The sequence below is a fragment of the Orcinus orca genome, chromosome 10, assembly GCF_937001465.1.
Source record: "Orcinus orca chromosome 10, mOrcOrc1.1, whole genome shotgun sequence".
NCBI classification, from domain to species: domain Eukaryota; kingdom Metazoa; phylum Chordata; class Mammalia; order Artiodactyla; family Delphinidae; genus Orcinus; species Orcinus orca.
The window spans coordinates 100,237,329-100,256,687 of NC_064568.1; the positions used below are offsets into that span (position 1 = coordinate 100,237,329).

At 41.5% G+C, this 19,359-nt stretch overlaps 1 protein-coding gene across 2 annotated transcripts in view; it reads left to right on the forward strand.

The window, feature by feature from the left end:
- The first annotated feature begins 250 nt into the window (after positions 1-250).
- Positions 251-19,359, forward strand: part of BLOC1S5 (biogenesis of lysosomal organelles complex 1 subunit 5) — a 77,533-nt gene continuing 58,424 nt past the window's right edge. Inside the window, exons 1-2 of one of the 2 annotated variants that reach the window (XM_049715635.1) lie at positions 251-444; positions 4,833-4,915. In XM_049715635.1, the coding sequence (XP_049571592.1) occupies positions 309-444; positions 4,833-4,915 (219 nt within the window). In that variant the 5' untranslated portion in view covers positions 251-308. The remainder of the gene's footprint in view (positions 445-4,832; positions 4,916-19,359) is intronic. The other variant, XM_004281085.3, reaches the window with a different exon arrangement.

Consider the following 19,359-nt stretch of genomic DNA (forward strand, 5'->3'; position numbering starts at 1 on the left):
CTAGATCCCCTCTCCGCCAACCTCTCTAAACCACGACAAATTCCAGCAGGTTTAGGGAGGAATAAATTTAGCTCTAACTTTCAAACACCTTCCTATTCCGGCAGCATCTGCCCTAACCCAGCATGGCGGCACCGGCTTCTTCAAACTCACATCCCTGGCCACACCATAGTGGCTTTATAGGAACCGGCCCCTGGGTAGACTCAGCTTCCCCGATGCCCTTTGATGACGCCTAAACCCCGCGCGGGGAAAGCGGACTGTGTAGGTTTGCGCAGGCGCAGCGCGGCCGCGGGTGGGCGGAGCTGGCCGGGATGAGCGGCGGAGGGACGGAGACCCCCGTGGTTTGTGAGGCCGCCTCTGGCGGCGGCGGCGGCGGCGGCGGCGGCGGCGGCAAGAAGAAGGACTCGCTGGGGACCGCGGGCTCGCCAGCCCACCTCATTATCAAGGGTACGGAGTACTAGGGTTCTCGGCTCGGTGGTCCCAGCGCAGCCCCACCTCCCAGGCGGCGTCCTCTGACCCGGGGCCGAGCCCCAGGTCGACCCCCGGCTCCCGGGCGGCCTGGCGTTTGCGGTGGGTGGGTGGGGGAGGGGTCTGCGCATTGACGCCTGTTTCCCCGCGCCAGGTGCTTCCCAGTAACAGCAAATCGCCCTAGCCCCTCCTGCTTCCTCGTAGAAGCCGCTGCCGAGAGCCGTCGGGCTGCCCTCTCCCCTCCCCCAGCCCGGGACCCTGCGTGGAGCTGCCGTGGACGCGGGCTCGCGACCCACGTGTGACGCCCTGAGCTTGGGAGTCGGGAAGAGCCCGCGCACCCAGGCAGGCCGCTTAGGAGGTGTGTGCCTAGGTCGTTCGCTCTGACCCTGTCTGCTTCTGGGTCGTGCAAGGTGGAAACGAGAGAACATGAAGGCATCTTAAAACACCAAAGGCCCCCAACACGTGTACCGATGTCCACTCGTCCCGTCTGCTTTGAGCTGGGAGAAGGTTACAACCTAGCTACAGCCCTTATTCTCACAGAACCTGAATTGGTTTGATTCTCCAAGCTCTCAACAACTGTTTCGTGCAGGAAGATCTTTGCCAGTTAAATACCGCACCGCCTCGTCTCCGTCCTCTCTTAACCCCTCGCTTCTGCCGGCAACCCTACCGTCTTGCAGTGTTGAAGCCCTTGTAGGATTCCGGCGCCCCTCAGCGCTGCCCAGGGAATGGCATCCTCGTGTTCATGCCTATTGCATTTTAACCGTATCTGTCAGGTTTGTGTAGAATTCAGGGTGTCTCAAATCTAGTTAGTAGTGTGGGCGTAGTGCATGGGTGTTAGCCCTTAATTATAATTGTTTACATGTGCAATCTTAGTGAACTATTACTTAAATTTTTTTTAATTACGGTAAAATACATGGAATATAAAGTTTCCCTCAAATCATATTTTAGCGTACAATTCAGTGGCATTGGTACGTTTCACGTTGTTGTGAAACCGTCACCACCATCCAGCTCCATAACTATTCCATCTTCCCAGACTGCAGCTGTGTACCCATTGAACACGGACTCCCCAGTCTCCCCTTTCCCCCGCCCCAGCCCCTGGCAGCCACCATTTTGCTTTCTGTTTCTGAATGTGGGTACTTTAGGTACTTCATATAAGTAAAATCGTGCATGTGGCGGAATTTCCTTCCTTTTTAAAGCTGACTATGATTCAAATATTTCATTGTATACACACACACACACACACACACACATCCCACATTTTGGGTATACGTTCACCCATGGATGGACACTTGGATTGCTTCCCATTTTTGGCCCTTGTGAGCATGGATGTACAAATATCAAGTTGTTGCTTTCATTTGTTTTGGATATATACCCACAGCTGAATTGCTGGATCAAATGATAAATCTGTTTGTAACTTTGTGAGCAGCCACTCTGCTGTTTTCCGTAGTGGCTGAACCGTTTTACATTCTCACCAACAGTTCACAGGTGTTCCCATTTCTCCACAACCTAAACAATACTTGTTATTTTCTGTTTCTTTGGTAGTGGGTGTGAGGTAGTATCTTGTAGTTTTGTTTTTTTTTTTTAATATTTATTTATTTATTTTGGCTGCGCCAGGTCTTAGTTGCGGCACATGGGATCTAGTTCCCTGACCAGGGATCGAACCCGGGCCCCCTGCCCTGGGAGCTTGGTGTCTTACCCACTGGACCCCCAGGGAAGTCCCAGTAACTTGTAGTTTTGATTTGCATTTCCCTAAGGTTAATCTTCTTTATGTGCCTACTAGACGTTTGTAAATCTTATTTGGAGGAATGTCTATTCAGGTCCTTTGCCCATTTTTAAATCAGGTAGTGTGTTTTGCTGTTGTTGAATTATAGGAGGTCTTTTTCTATTCTGGATATTAGCCACTTTACAGCCATGATTTGCATATATTTTCTCCCATTCCATGGGTTGCCTTTTCACTCTGTTGATTTTGTCCTTTGATGCACAGAAGTTTGTGATTTTGATGTAGTACTTTTTTTTTAATTGAAGTACGGTTGATTTACAATATATTAGTTTCAGATGTAGTACTTTCTTTAAAAGAAGGTAATTCAAAGGAAGTTTTTCAGGTTAATTCAAAATTGAGTTATAATTGAAAATATGTCTAGAACCTTCTTGGGTTTTTTTGTGGAACGATTTACTATTTTCAGTATGAAAATCTGTTTTTAGTTCATCTTACTTGAAGACTATCGATTGTGAAAATATACGTGTCGAGTTTTATTGCCAGGGTCTAGGGAGAGGGAAATATATAAATAAATGATTTCAATACTTAGGCCCCAGGTCTTTGAGGTTTTCTGGGCTGTGGTTGGCTGTTAGGAGACGGGGAGCTTCCTGGGGCATGGAGTGTCTGACCTGAGTCTTGAAGAATAAAGTGTTAGTAGTTGAGAAAAGCGGGCAAGGATATTTTGGACTTAGTTTGGAAGAGCGTGAGCAAAGGTGTGGAGGCCTGAGTCAGCACGGCATGTTTGGGAAACTACACGTGGGAATCAGACCGAAGAAGAATTCTTGCCTTTTAAGGAGATTGGACTTCTTGTTGAATGTTCCATATTGTTATGGAACAACAATAAGTACAAGAGTCATGTGGTTAGATCTGTGTTTTAAATAGAACACTCAGGCAGGTACAGTGGATCCTCATCTTGCAGGGTGCCCATTTGTGAACTTGCCTACTTTATAAAGTGAATTTGTAACTGCAGAATCAGAGAATACAAAGGGCCTACTGTCCTGCAGATAAGCAGAATTGACTGTACATGGAGTGGGTTGAAGAGGGGTGTGACTCACTCTGTTGAAACAGTCCAAGACAAGCAAGGATGGAACAGAAGGGGTGGATTTGAGAAGCAGTGAGGTGACAATGGTGACGATGTGGGTGTTATCAGAAAAATTTACTCTGCAGTAAATTGTTCCTTATGATGGGCAAAGAGATCCACATACTACATTAAAGGTCTGCAAATTCAGGGCCAGAACTTCATTAGATAATGAGAGATCTGCAGTTTACTGTGTTTTTTCTTGTCTCATAGTCTGTTGAAGTGCTTATTTCTGTCTTTTGTGTGAAGAGATTCTCTAACTCCCACGTTAGAGTATGCACTTTGGAGAACAAAGGATTATATCTTTTGTCTTGTTAACAAACAACAAAAGAGTGCTTTGCCTGTAGCAGGGCTAGGATTGAGTTTATGTGGAAATATGTGGCTTACCTTTACATTATTAAACTGAGAGAATTTGTTTGTAATCCTTGGGATACCTGCAACTCTGAATTATTATAATGTGTTTTGTTGTTTTAATGTTATTACAAAACCAGCTTAATTTCTGTGGTCGTGTGTGTTTCAGAATCTTTTTTCCCCTCATCTCCACATCTTAAGTTCTGGAGCGCAGTCAGGGTTTCAGAAGTGGTGATTATCCACTTCTGAACAGAATTGAATTCTCCAAAGACTAAGAAAATTCCCATTACATCAGGTCACAGACTCAGATATCCCAAGATCAGTGTAATGGCTTCTCAGTCATATAGAAAAATGTATGTTAACCCTCTGTGGATGATACAAACAATTTGGTCTCTGAGATACTCACTGGAGTAGAGAGGAAATTTCAGGACAATATGGTATGTAGTATGAGAGCAGAATATACCCCGGGATGACTCACCAAAAACAGTTAAAATTCAGAACTTTTTTTCCTTAATTATGACTTATAGTGACTTACAATGAACACTCACCACCCATATTAATAAACACACATGAAGAGCCCCATCGTGCCCTTTGCTCTCATTGCACGGCCCTCCCTCCTCTAAGGTAACCGCTGTCTTGAATTTGGTGTTTATCGTTCTCGTGCATTTCTTTATAGCTTTATGGCTTCTGTATATGTCCCAACAGGAAGTGATTTTGCATATTTTGAAAGTTTATATAAATGGCTTTATCCTTCTGAAAGTTGCTTTTTTGCTTAACATTTTATTTATGGGATTTATCCTTGTTAATAAATGTAATCCCACTGTATTCATTTTCACTCACTGATTTGTAATATCCATCCTATGAGTATGTTAGGTCGTTCCCCCTTTTTTTTTTTTGACATTATATTCATGCTGTAGTAAACATTATGCATTTCTCTTTCCTTTGTTTAAGAGTTTTTCTAGGGCACATACTTGGGCATGAAATTGCTAGGTATACGTCTTCGACTTTATTAGATATCGCCAAATTGCTCTCAAAAGTACTTTACCAATTTACTGACTGGATAATCCATAGTCTGAACTGGATTTTAACCTTCATACGTTTATGGGGACAGGAAGAGTAAAACAAGCTAGAGATTGTGCCACTTAGCGTGGATTGACCATGAGTTTCATTTTGTCTTTACAGATCTCGGAGAAATTCATTCAAGGCTGTTAGATCACAGACCAGTTATCCAAGGTGAAACCCGTTATTTTGTGAAAGAATTTGAAGTGAGTATTTGAAACCTATTTTGTAAAAAGACTGCCCTAATTGTTAGTGTGTTAATATACGGAAGGGAAATTCCCTAGTTTTAAAATCTATGATTTCTGTTCATGTGTTCATAAAATGTACAAAGCATTCAGAGGCATTGACATGAATGGAGGGAGCACGAGAGTAGGCAGCAGGTGCCTTGGGCTCCAGTTCTGGTGCCTGCTCTGGGGTGTTTACTGTCTGTTGAACTCAGGTTTTCAGGTATAAAATGAGATATAATGAAAAAAATGATTTTACAGATGAATGGGTCAGTTTTGCAGACCCATTTTCTATATTTTTTTTTTCTCATTTGGGGCAGCAGCATCTACTGAAAGCACTCAAGTTAAAACGTGAGAATCGCCCTTGGCTATTCCCTCCCCTTTAGGTTACATTCAATGATCAAGCCTTCCAAATGCTACCTAACAAATCTCTGTCCATTCTGATTGGTATGCCTGCTTTATCAACCCAGTCAAATCCAGTCTTCACCCTGCTGCCAGAGCGCTCTGACATTAACTTTTTCAAAACCTTTGATATCATTTTCTGTCTACAGGACAAAGCCCGGCATCCTTCTATGACCCGGCTCCTATCTTTCTAGCTTTACCGTCTCCCACCCCACCTCGTGTGCTATGTCCCAACAGTCCTGATGCACTAGCCTGCCATTCTGTTTCGTTTGACTGTGATTTTGCACATGTATAATTGGTTCACTGTGCGTTGAATAGTAACATCCCAAGCTCCTGTTGGGTAGATGGTAAATGACGTTACACAAGCAGTTTTGTGATTTTGTGGAAGTTGGGGTTTTCTTTTTCTTTCTTTTTTGGCCTCGCGGCTTGCAGGATCTTAGTTCCCCGACCCGTGATTGAACCCCCTGGCAGTGAGAGCACCAAGTCCTAACCATTGGACCGTCAGAGGATTCCTGGGGTTTTATTTTCAAATGAGACTCCAACCAAGCAGGAAGTCTAAACCTGCTAAAAGGAGAGAACCTTTCCATAAACACTTTAAAAGTACAGAAAGCCTGTGGTACAGAGCACTCAAAAGAGAAACAGAGCTGCAGCATTAGACACCATTTCTGGGTTCAAGAGACTTAAAATCTGCGTAATATCTGCTTCATGGAGTTATTGTGACGATTAAAGGTGTGTGTATCTTAGAATATTTTCTGGTACCTAGGAATAACTGTTAGTTATCTTTGTCATCATTACTATTGCTGTTGTAGAGTAAGAATAATTATCCCCCAGACAGAAAATTAACCATAGACTATTCCCTTATCATGCTATGTAAAGATTATTAACAATTGAATAGTGAGAATAAAGTAGTGGGAATAAAGTCTGGGCACAGCACGCTGGGTACTCTGCTCACGGTCTGACACGGTTAAAATCAAGGAGCTGTCCGGGCGCCATTCTTATTTGGTGTTCAGGGTCCTCTTTCTGACTTGCAGGATTTTGGCAGGACTCAGTTCCTTGCCCAGGTAGACGAAGTTCCCATTTCCTTGCTTGCTGTCGGCCGGGGCCGCTCTCAGCTCCTAGAGGCCACCCATATTCCCTGCCACACGGCCCCTTCCTTCTTCAAAGACATAAGTGAAGTCTGCCTTTCATGCTTTAAACCTCTCTTACCGAGAAGAGTCCCATCCCTGTTAAGGACTCACCTGATGGAGTCAGGCCCTCTAGGGATAATCTCCTTTTCTTAAAGTCAGCTGATTTGGGGCTTTAAGTAAACCTGCAGAATATCTATACAGCAGCACCTCGGTTAGGGTTTGACTGAATAACTGAGAGGTGTGTATATCCTAGGGGTGGTGCTCTCAGGGACCATCTTGAATTCTGCCTTCCATGAGCTCTTATTACTACCTATATTTTCCTTACTTTTTGCTTAGTTATTGCCTGTTGTCCTTCCTAGAATATAGACACTTACCTTTCTTATGCTCTGTTGTGTTCAAAGTGCCTGAAAGAATGTCTTGTGCATTGTAGGGTAGGTACTTAATATGATTCAAAAGCACAATTAACAGAGCTTGGCCTAAGACCTGGCTTTTCCAACATCCTTTCATAAGTCATCTTTTTTTTTTTTTGGCCAATCTGGTTAATTTGAAATGCTAAATAGCTTTTATTTTTAAAAAGTTTGTAAATGTATCTCTAAAGGCCTACTTTATATTAAAAGAAGCATAGAATTTTGGAATTAAGATGGCTTCTCTAATCTAACCCCACCCCCCCCACCCGCCCTTCACTGAGCCCAGAGATGGAAAGAAATGTGTGGAAGGTCACACAGCTGATTAGTGGCTGAGTGCTCATTAGATAATGTAGGTGGTTCCTGTGAAAGGGCTGTACAAGCAAGACTGAGTCTTGAATGGATGATGAAAGAAGTGTTATTTCATTTATGCTGCGGAATATGTTATATTGAAGAGCTCACTCCCTTTTGAAGCCAACACCTCTGTTAACTGGGGCCGAGAGAAGACGGGCATGTGCTTGAGAGGAGAGCAGTTACCTGGGTTCCGCGTTGTTCAGCCCTCCAGGGTCTCTTCGGAGACAGGGCTGTGCTGAAGCATAAAAGAACATGGGCCTTGGAGCTGGACCTGTGACGTATCTGGGCTCAAATCCTGGTATCCCTCTTCCTAGCTGTGATTATTTGCTTTATTAAGGCCTAGTTTCCTCTTTCTTAAAACGGGAACAATAATACATACTGCAGAGTTTTTGTGAGGATTAAGTAATGTATCATTGTTTAAATTCCGTGGTATGTCGATGTTAGGCAGGTGTTGGTAACTGTTATTATTAAGAGAAAGATGGGAGCAAGTAAAATCAAATTAAAATTGTATTCAGAATTTGCAATACTTTGAGTTTTGGTTCCGTTTTTGATATCTTTAGGGAAAACAGCGATTTGTTAAGCAAGTGGTATAGACATCTCAGGAAAATGTTTACTAAAGAATAAAATTTTCACACTGGGTATGACAGATGTAAGCTTATTGTAGAAAGTGAAACAAAATGTCTTCAGCATTTATTTTGTGTGAGACCTCATGTCAGGAACCAGTGCTGTATCCCTGAGTAAGACAGACGGGCCCAGCCTTTATGCAGCAGGGTAGGCTCATGTAGTCACTGAAGAATGGTCTCTGAAGGGCTCAAAAATATTTCATCAGCTGTGTTTGCGCTCTCTCCAGCTAATTGGTCACATGACTCCTCTTCTAGAAAAGTACTTGATGCCGTCCTTTCACGCAGTCACCTCCCCAGTCCGTCTTTTTTAGTGTCTGCTGGAAGCTTTCCTGTATGTCAGGCTCGGGTACCTTTTCTGTCTGTTACACACTAACCTTTCCCCTCAAATTATGAGAGAAAAGCTGAAAGCATTTTAGAGATTTAGATTTGAATAGATATGTGCATTACTTACCATTCTTTTCTATCTTGGCCCAAATAAAAACATCCTCTATTTACTAAAAGTGGTCTTTCCCCAGCACCACACGGCTGGACCGGAGGAACGGGGAGGCAGAGCTGTCAGGGCTTCCTACAAGTTTTGTCTTTTTTTTAAAAATTGAAGTACAGTTGATTTACAATGTTTCAGGTGTACAGCAGAGTGATTCAGTTATATATATATACACGCATACTCATACATATATATGTATATTCTTTTTTAGATTCTTTTCCATTACAGGTTATTACATGATATTGTATATGGTTCCATGTGCCACACAGTAGGTCCTTAAGTTTTGTCTTCTCTAGGTCACTTAAATGTGGTTCACTTGAAGAAAAACTGGCTAGCATTTAAAAGGAAACTCGTTTATAGTTTATATATTTTTAAAAGTTAACACACACGGCAACGATAATCCTTTTCTTTATAAAATTTCCTTTCTAAAAGAAGGCAATAAGTGCCACACGGTGGCAGCATTACTTAAATTATCGACCTTCTATTATAATATCTTAAGCTCTCTTTTTGTGATTGTTAGTATTTCAGGACAGTTGACTCTCCTGCTCCCAACTGCACACAGCTCTTTTATTCCCCCCGATTCCAGTAAATACTATGAACAGAGATCCCGGCAGGGCCCCTCCCGTGAGCCTGTCTGGTTGTGTCAGCGAGTAAAGGCATGATCTTCTGCACTGTTATCTTTCCAGCTGCAGAGACGCTGGGGCCTCTCTCGTGTGGGACAGAGGGGAGGCCGTGCAGGTCAGCGTTTATGAAATGCTTAGGGGCTGTGCAGTCCTGCACGAACTCATCTTCAGCAAACTTCAGTCTCTGACTGCTTTATTGACTGGTTCCTGAATACCTTGGTGTATCATAAGGAAGGTGTTTGGTCACTAGTGACAGACACCTGAGGAGAGTGGCTTTCCTAAGTGCTTACTTTCCTCTCATGGCAGCCAGAGCCTGGGGCAGGTGTGGCAGCCCTAGGACGTCAGCTCTTCCTCCAGCTTTTCCTTCTTCCTCACTGCCGTGGTGCCCTTACCCCAGGCTTACGCTCACAGGGTAGCTGTGGGAGCCCAGCCATGGCGCGTGCACTTCATGCAGCAGAAAGGACGGCAGGGGGGCAACGGCTAGCTGTGTCTGTTACACCAGGTTTACCACCACGTGGTATTTGGGTGTGGAGAGGAGGGGGATGGATCCAGAGCTGTCTGTCACACCGGATACGCAAAAATAGATACGAAACAGTCTCTACCTTCAGGAATTTACAGTCTGCGGAGAACAAATTGTAATGGTGAAATTATTATGATAAAATAAGCACAAAGTGATTGAAATCTCAGAAGCGGAGATAACTCCCAGCTGAGCTGGGAGGGAAATCTTCAGAAGCGGGGCTGATACTTGAACTGAGAAAGAAAAATAGGTGTTAGAGAAATAGGGAAAAAATGGAGGAAATGTTGATTAAAATTGAGGCAAAAAAATTTGTTAAAATAAGTACAGTAGTTATAGGAGGTGTGAGGGTTCTTACTGCTGCGTCTGAATGTGAGTTGTACTGATAAAAAGATAAAGTCCCGGGCTTCCCTGGTGGCGCAGTGGTTGAGAGTCCACCTGCCGATGCAGGGGACACGGGTTCGTGCTCCGGTCCGGGAGGATCCCACATGCCGCGGAGCGGCTGGGCCCGTGAGCCATGGCCGCTGAGCCTGAGCGTCCGGAGCCTATGCTCCGCAACGGGAGAGGCCGCAACAGTGAGAGGCCCGCATACCGGAAGAAAAAAAAAAGATAAAGTCTCTTAAAAGGCAGGACAGACAAGAATTTCATTTGACATCTGATCTCATTTTTGTTAGGTTGTAAGAGTAGCTGTCAGAGTATTAAATATCAGGAAGAAGTCGATCCCACATGGCATGTAATAGGTTCACGTATGTATGATAACGGTTTTAAAACTTGTGAGAAAAGAAACTTGTGGGACTGACCATTTTGTGATGGAAAGAAAATTTTAAATATTACATCGGCCTCTCATTTCCTCTCTGATACTGTCGTTACATCTTTAATGTAAATATTACAGTGACTGTACTAACATTATGAACAATTGCTAACATTTTGAAGCATTTAGTGCCAGGCACTGTCTTGAAGCACATTACCTGAGCACTTGTTATTAATTTCAACTTGAGAAAAATTAACTGTATATGTAATTTTATGGGGTGTTATACATCAGAAACCAAGCTTCATTGGTGCTGTGCTTTGCTCTGAGAATTTTCACCCCAGAAATAATATTCATATAACAAATAAACAGATGTTGGTTTATAGTCTTCCTTTTTTTTTTTTTTTTTTTTTTTTTTTTTTTGCGGTACGCGGGCCTCTCACTGCTGTGGCCTCTCCCGTTGCGGAGCACAGGCTCCGGACACGCAAGCTCAGTGGCCTTGGCTCACGGGCCCAGCTGCTCTGCGGCATGTGGGATCTTCCCGGACCCGGGCACGAATCCGTGTCCCCTGCATTGGCAGGCGGACTCTCAACCACTGCTCCACCAGGGAAGCCCTATAGTCTTCCTTTTGTAGTAGGTGTCAACCGTATACCTTAGCCAAAAATATCAGCATAAAAACAAGCACATACCAGATGGGCCTATTTGTTGTTTAAATTAATTATTGTCATTAATGATCTGTTAGAGAGGTGACAGTACAAATTCACTTACTATAACGTGTAATTTAAGGCTAAACAATGGCTATAAGGGAGAGAGCCAACCAGGTCACATGCGGTGGCTCTGTCTTCTGCCCGTGTAGATACAGCCTATCAGAAAACGGAAGGAGAGGGGAGGGCATATGAAAAGGAGACTGTCCTCAGTTGTTGCCTTATCAGTATTAACTGGGAGGGAAAGGATGCTATTGCAGATTAGATTTTGAGGGAGAGGGAAAGGCTAGAGACAGAAGAGGTGACCACCTAATACTAATCTTGCTTAGAGTAGGGAACCAACAGACAGTAGCCAGAGTGGAGACCGGGTTATTGTAAGAAGTATTAGTGTAAACATAACCATGAGAACAAAAACGCCAACTTTTTAAAATACTGAAAGAGATACCCAAAAGAGAGAACAAATAGACCGCGTGACCACATAGAGAAAGATTATATACGTTGTGGGTGTGTGTGTGTTAATCAGCGTGACTCAAAGTGAAATAAGAAAAGTCTGTATATCATGTTTCTGTTTAAGAAGGAGTTGAAATATATTTATACATAATGTGTATATACACACACATATATGTTTATATACGCATCTGTGTATACATACACATACCTATGTATACATGTGGATGTATATCCTTATAGTTAAGACAATGGCAGGATAAAAATAATTAAAGAGTGTTAGAGGGAATAGGATACAAAAGGTAGTGATAGAAGCTAGACTTTCTTGAATATATATATTTTTAGATGTAGTTTGGGAGCCATGTAAATATTTTACATAATTTAAAAGAGAATTAAATTTTAAGGAGCAATCCCTAAAAATCAAGTAACATGTAAAAAAAGCAAACCTATTTTCCTAGAAGGTGGCATTGCCACGCAGAGAAATTCTTCCAGGTAACTTTAAAACGCAGTAATTTGACTGTGTACATTTCTAGTGGAATACCCTTCAGAACAGAAAGTTAAAAAAAAAAAACCTGAAATTATTTTCAGTAATTTTGTTAATTCTGGCACTGGTATTGTTATTTCATTGACTTGGTGATAAAGCAAATGAGTAACTCGGTTGGTATTTTGAGAATTGAAAAAGAAACATAAAGACAGGAGGGTAATTAAAAATCCTGTAGTCCCGAATTTAAGGGTTTTTTTTTTTTTAAATAAATTCATTTATTTATTTATTTTTGGCTGTGTTGGGTCTTTGTTGTGGTGCGCGGCTTCCTCTTGTTGTGGTGAGAAGGGGCTTCTCTTCGTTGCGGTGCGCGGGCTCTAGGCGCGCAGTCTCAGTAGTTGTGGCTCGCGGGCTTTAGAGCGCAGGCTCAGTAGTTGTGGCGCACGGCCTTAGTTGCTCCGTGGCATGTGGGATCTTCCCAGACCAGGGCTCGAACCCGTGTCCCCTGCATTGGCAGGCAGATTCTTAACCACTGAGCCACGAAGGAAGTCCCCTGAATTTAAGTTTGATTATGAATGTGAACTTTAGATGTTTCTTTTCTTTTCACAAAAATACCTATTTCCTAGCCTTGTCCACTCAAAGGGCTAGAAATGATGACTGACCCTTAGTGCTCAGTCTCTAAATACCAGTGGTGTTTAGAGACCTGCTGATTCCAAGTCTGGGTCAGGAAATGGACAAGAAGAGCCTGGAGCATCAGGTCGAACTAGAAAGCAAAGAAGCTACTAAGGAGCACTGGGGTTTGGACTGAAGCATTCCAGAGCCAAGGTAAATAGGCTCTCCCTGGAAATAGGATGATTTCAGCATCAGGGAGGACAAATACTGCAATGGGTTAAAAACTTCAGATATTCCTATGAGTCATAGGAATGCGTGGAAACATACAAAAAAGAAACCTTTAGCAGCTTTAGGAAACCAAACCATTATTTTTGAAACTGGTGAATAAAGAGAAATAATCAAATGTTTTATTCTGCCTTTCATATGAGCATATCTCAGAGTAACCAAATAGTTGTCGAGGGGAAATTTCTCTTTATGGAAGTATTCCTGCTGATAAATGAATACGGAATGTTACCAGCATCCTGTTGAAAGTGCACAGCCCACCTCTGAAATATTCCTTTTTTTAAAAAATTTTATTTTACTTTTCTTATACAGCAGGTTCTTATTAGCTATCTATTTTATACATATTAGTGTACATACGTCAATCCCAATCTCCCAATTCATCACACCACCGCACACACACACCCTCCCCACTTTCCCCCCTTGATGTCCATACGTTTGTTCTCTACATCTGTGTCTCAGTTTCTCCCTTGCAAACTGGTCCATTTGTACCATTTTTCTAGATTCCACATATAAACGTTAATAAACGATATTTGTTTTTTCTCTTTCTGACTTACTTCACTCTGTATGACAGACTATAGGTCCATCCAGGTCTCTACAAATGACTCAGTTTCGTTCCTTTTTATGGCTGAGTAATATTCCACTGTATATATGTACCACATCTTCTTTATCCATTCGTCTGTCGATGGGCATTTAGGTTGCGTCCATGACCTGGCTATTGTAAATAGTGCTGCAGTGAACATTGGGGTGCATGTGTCTTTTTGAATTATGGTTTTCTCAGGGTATATGCCCAGTAGTGGGATTGCTGGGTTGTATGGTAGTTCTATTTTTAGTTTTTTAAGGAGCCTCCATACTCCATAGTGGCTGTATCAATTTATGTTCCCACGAACAGTGCAAGAGGGTTCCCTTTTCTCCACACCCTCTCCAGCGTTTGCTGTTTGTAGATTTTCTGATGATGCCCATTCTAACTGGTGTGAGGTGATACCTCATTGTAATTTTGATTTGCATTTCTCTAATAACTAGTGATGTTGAGCAGCTTTTCATGTGCTTCTGGGCCATCTGTATGTCTTCTTTGGAGAAATGTCTATTTAGGTCTTCTGCCCATTTTTGCATTGGGTTGTTTGTTTTTTTAGTATACAGCTGCATGAGCCGGTTTTATATTTTGGAGAGTAATCCTTTGTTGATTCGTTTGCAAATATTTTCTCCCATTCTGAGGGTTGTCTTTTCGTCTTGTTTATAGTTTCCTTTGCTGTGCAAAAGCTTTGAAGTTTCAGTAGGTCCCATTTGTTTATTTTTGTTTTTATTTCCATTATTCTAGGAAGTGGGTCAAAAAATATCTTGCTGTGATTTGTGTCAAAGAGTGTTCTTCGTATGTTTTCCTCTAAGAGTTTTATAGTGTCCAGTCTTACATTTAGGTCCCTAATCCGTTTTGAGTTTATTTTTGTGTATGGTGTTAGGGAGTGTTTCAATTTCATTCTTTTACATGTAGCTGTCCAGTTTTCCCAGCACCACTTATTGAAGAGACTGTCTTTTCTCCAGTGTATATCCTTGCCTCCTTTGTCATAGATTAGTTGACCATAGGTGCATGGGTTTATCTCTGCGCTTTGTATCTTGTTCCATTGATCTATGTTTCTGTTTTTGTGCCACTACCATACTGTCTTGATTACTGTAGCTTTGTAGTATAGTCTGAAGTCAGGTAGTCTGATTCCTCCAGCTCTGTTTTTTTCCCTCAAGACTCCTTTGGCTATTTGGAGTCTTTTGTGTCTCCATACAAATTTTAAGATTTTTTTGTTCTAGTTCTGTAAAAAATGCCATTAGTAATTTGATAGGGGTTGCATTGAATCTGTAGATTGCTTTGGGTAGTATAGTCATTTTCACAATATTGATTGTTCCAATCCAAGAACATGGTATATCTCTCCATCTGTTGGTATCATCTTTAATTTCTTTCATCAGTGTTTTATAGTTTTCTGCATACAGGTCTTTTGTCTCCTTAGGTAGGTTTATTCCTAGGTATTTTATTCTTTTTGTTGCAGTGGTAAATGGGAGTGTTTCCTTAATTTCTCTCTCAGTTTTTTCATCATTAGTGTATAGGAATGCAAGAGATTTCTGTGCATTAATTTTGTATCCTGCAACTTTACCAAATTCATTGATTAGCTCTAGTATTTTTCTGGTAGCATCTTTAGGATTCTCTATGTATAGTATCATGTCATCTGCAAACAGTGACAGTTTTACTTTTCTTCTTTTCCAATTTGTATTTCTTTTTCTTCTCTGATTGCCGTGGGTAGGACTTCCAAAACTATGTTGTCTTGTTCATGATCTTAGAGGAAATGCTTTTAGTTTTTCTCCATTTGCTGTGGGTTTGTTGTATATGGCCTTTATTATGTTGATGTAGGTTCCCTCTGTGCCCACTTTCTGGAGAGTTTTTATCATAAATAGGTGTTGAATTTTGTCAAAAGCTTTTTCTGCATCTATTGAGATGATCATATGGTTTTTATTCTTCAGTTTGTTAATATGGTGTATCAAATTGATTTGCATATGTTGAAGAATCCTTGCATCCCTGGGATGCATCCCTGGGATACATCCCTCTTGATCATGGTGTATGATCCTTTTAATGTGTTGTTGGATTCTGTTTGCTAGTATTTTGTTGAGGATTTTTGCATCTGTAGTCATAAGTGATATTGGTCTTCAATTTTCTTTTTTTTTGTAATGTCTGGTTTGGGTATCAGGGTGATGGTGGCCTCATAGAACGAGTTTGGGAGTGTTCCTTCCTCTGCAATTTTTTGGAAGAGTTTGAGAAGGATGGGTGTTATTAGCTCTTCTCTAAATGTTTGATGGAATTCACCTGTGAAGCCATCTGGTCCTGGACTTTTGTTTGTTGGAAGATTTTTAATCACAGTTTCAATTTCATTACTTGTGATTGGTCTCTTCATATTTTCAATTTCTTCCTGGTTCAGTCTTGGAAGGTTATACCTTTCTAAGAATTTGTCCATTTTTTCCAGGTTGTCCATTTTATTGGCATAGAGTTGCTTGTAGTAGTCTCTTATGATGCTTTGTATTTCTGCGGTGTCTGTTGTAACTTTTCTTTTTTCATTTCTAATTTTATTGATTTGAGTCCTCTCCCTCTTTTTCTTGATGAGTCTGGGTAATGGCTTATCAATTTTGTTTGTCTTCTCAAAGAACCAGCTTTTAGTTTTCTTGATCTTTGCTACTGTTTTCTTTGTTTCTATTTCATTTATTTCTGCTCTGATCTTTATGATTTCTTTCCTTCTGCTACGTTTGGGTTTTGTTTATTCTTCTTTCTCTAGTTCCTTTAGGTGTCAGGTTAGATTGTTTATTTGAGATTTTTCTTGTTTCTTGAGGTAGGCTTGTATAGCTATAAACTTCCCTCTTAGAACTGCTTTTGCTGCATCCCATAGGTTTTGGATCATTGTGTTTTCATTGTCATTTGTCTCTAGGTATTTTTTTATTTCCTCTTTGATTTCTTCAGTGATCTCTTGATTTTTTAGTAACATATTGCTTAGCCTCCATGTGTTTGTGTTTTTTACGTTTTTTCCCCTGTAATTCATTTCTAGTCTCATAGCATTGTGGTCAGAAAAGATGCTTGATATGATATCAGTTCTCCTAAATTTACTGAGGTTTGATTTGTGACCCAAGATGTGATCTATCCTGGGGAATGTTCTGTGTGTACTTGAGAAGAAAGTGTAATGCGTTGTTTTTGGATGGAATGTCCTATAAATATCAATTAAATCTATCTGGTCTAGTGTGTCATTTAAAGCTTGGTTTCCTTATTAATTTTCTGTCTGGATGACCTGTCCATTGGTGTAAGTGAGGTGTTAAAGTCCCTCTATTATTGTGTTACTGTCGATATCCTCTTTTATAGCTGTTAGCATTTACCTTATGTATTGAGGTGCTCCTCCTATGTTGGGTGCATATATATTTATAATTGTCCTATCTTCTTCTTGGATTGATCGCTTGATCATTATATAGTGTCCTTCCTTGTCTCTTGTAACATTCTTTATTTTAAAGTCTATTTTATCTGATACGAGTATTGCTACTACAGCTTTCTTTTGATTTCCGTTTGCATGGAATATCTTTTCCATCCCCTCACTTTCAGTCTGTATGTGTCCCTAGGTCTGAAGTGGGTCTATTGTAGACAGTATATATGTGGGTCTTGTTTTTCTATCCATTCAGCAAGCCTGTGTCTTTTGGTTGGAGCACTTAATCCATTCATATTTAAGGTAATTATCGATATGTATGTTCCTATTACTATTTTCTTATTTGTTTTGGGTTTGTTTTTTGTAGGTCATTTTCTTCTCTTGTGTCTCTAGAGAAGTTCCTTTAGCAGTTGTTGTAGAGCTGGTTACGTGGTGCTGAATTCTCTTAGCTTTTGCTTGTCTGTAGAGCTTTTGATTTCTCCGTTGAATCTGAATTAGATCCTTGCCAGGTAGAGTAATCTTGGTTGTAGGTTCTTCCCTTTCATCACTTTAAATATATTGTGCCACCCCCTTCTGGCTTGTAGAGTTTCTGCTGAGAAATCAGCTGTTAACAATATGGGAGTTTCCTTGTATGTTATTTGTTGTTTTTCCCTTGTTGCTTTTAATAATTTTTCTTTGTCTTTAATTTTTGTCTATTTGATTACTGTGTGTCTTGGCGTGTTTCCCCTTGGGTTTATATTGCCTGGGACTCTGAGTTTCCTGGACTTGGGTGGCTATTTCCTTTCTCATGTTAGGGAAGGTTTCGACTGTTATCTCTTCATATATTTTCTCGGGTCCTTTCGCTCTCTCCTCTCCTTCTGGGACCCATATAATGCCAATGTTGGTGCATTTAATATTGTCCCAGAGGTCTTTTAGGCTGTCTTCATTTCTTTTCATTCTCTTTATTTTGTTCCACATCCGTGAATTCCAGCATTCTGTCTTCCAGGTCACTTATCCTTTCTTCTGCCTCAGTTATTCTGCTCTTGATTCCATCTAGTGTGTTTTTCATTTCAGTTACTGTATTGTTCATCTCTGTTTTTTAATTCTTCTAGTTGTTTGTTCTTTAATTCTTCTAGGTCTTTGTTAAACATTTCTTGCGTCTTCTCGATCTTTGCCTCCATTCTATTTCCGAGGTCCTGGATCATCTTCACTGTCATTATTCTGAATTCTTTTTCTGGAAGGTTGCCTATCTCCACTTCATTTAGTTGTTTTTCTGGGGTTTATCTTGTTCCTTCATGTGGTACAAAGTCCTCTGCCTTTTCATTTTGTCTATCTTTCTATGAATGTGGTTTTTGTTCCACAAGATGCAGAATTGTAGTTCTCCTTGCTTCTGCTGTCTGCCCTCTGGTGGATGAGGCTATCTAAGAGGTTTGTGCAAGCTTCCTCATGGGAGGGAGTGGTGGTGGGTAGAGCTGGGTGTTGCTCTGGTGGGCAGAGCTCAGTAAAACTTTAATCCACTTGTCTGCTGATGGGTGGGGCTGGGTTCCCTCTCTGTTGGTTGTTTGGCCTGAGGCGACCCAGCACTGGAGCCTACCCAGGGTCTTTGGTGGTGCTAATGGCAGATTCTGGGAGGGGTCACGCCAAGGGGATTACTTCCAAGAACTTCTGCTGCCAGTTTGCTTGTCCCCACAGTGAGCCACAGCCACCCCCTCTGCAGGAGACCTTCCAACACTAGCAGATAGGTTTGGTTCAGTTTCCTATGGGGTCACTACTTCTGGATCCTGATGCGTACACTACTTTGTGTGTGCCCTCCAAGAGTGGAGTCTCTGTTTCCCCCAGTCCTGTTGAACTACTGCAATCAAATCCCACTAGCCTTCAAAGTCTGATTCTCTGGGAATTTCTCCTTCTGTTGCCGGACTCCCAGGTTGGGAAGCCTGACGTGGGACTCAGAACCTTCACTCCTTTGGGTGGACTTCTGTGGTATAAGTGTTCTCCAGTTTGTTAGTCACCCACTGAGTGGTCATGGGATTTGATTTTATTGTGATTGCGCCCCTCCTACCATCTCATTGCGGCTTCTCCTTTGTCTTTGGATGTGGGGTATCTTTTTTGGTGAGTTCCAGTGTCTTCCTGTTGATGACTGTTCAGCTGTTAGTTGTGATTCCGGTGCTCTCGCAGGAGGGAGCGAGCACACGTCCTTCTGCTCTGCCATCTTGAACCAATCTCTACCTCTGAAATATGCTTGCAAACAATTTAACAAAACAAACCGTGAATCTGATCAACTCTCTAGTTCTAACTACTAATTTACAGGAGAGAGAAGAGACAAAAGGATATCTGAAATCACACCATTAGGATTCATTCAGTTAAAAAACAGATTGTGGGAAACTGTGCAGAACAGATGACTCGCTTTTTTTCAATAAGTTGCAAGGTGGACAAAAAATGGAAGGGAAATCTATAGATTAAAAAGAATTTAGGAAACATATTAACCAGTTGCAGTGTATGAATCTTATTTAGATTTTGGTCTAAACGAACTGGGGTATAGAAGGAAACATTGGGATATTTGAGGTAATGTGAGTACTTCGTTGATATTTAGTATTGAAGAATTATTGTTGAGAGAGAGTGAGTGGGCGGGTTGGGGCAAGGGGAGGAGGATATGGGGGAGGGGAAGGGCGCTGTGATTTCATTTTTTTTTTTATTTTTTATTTTTAAAGAG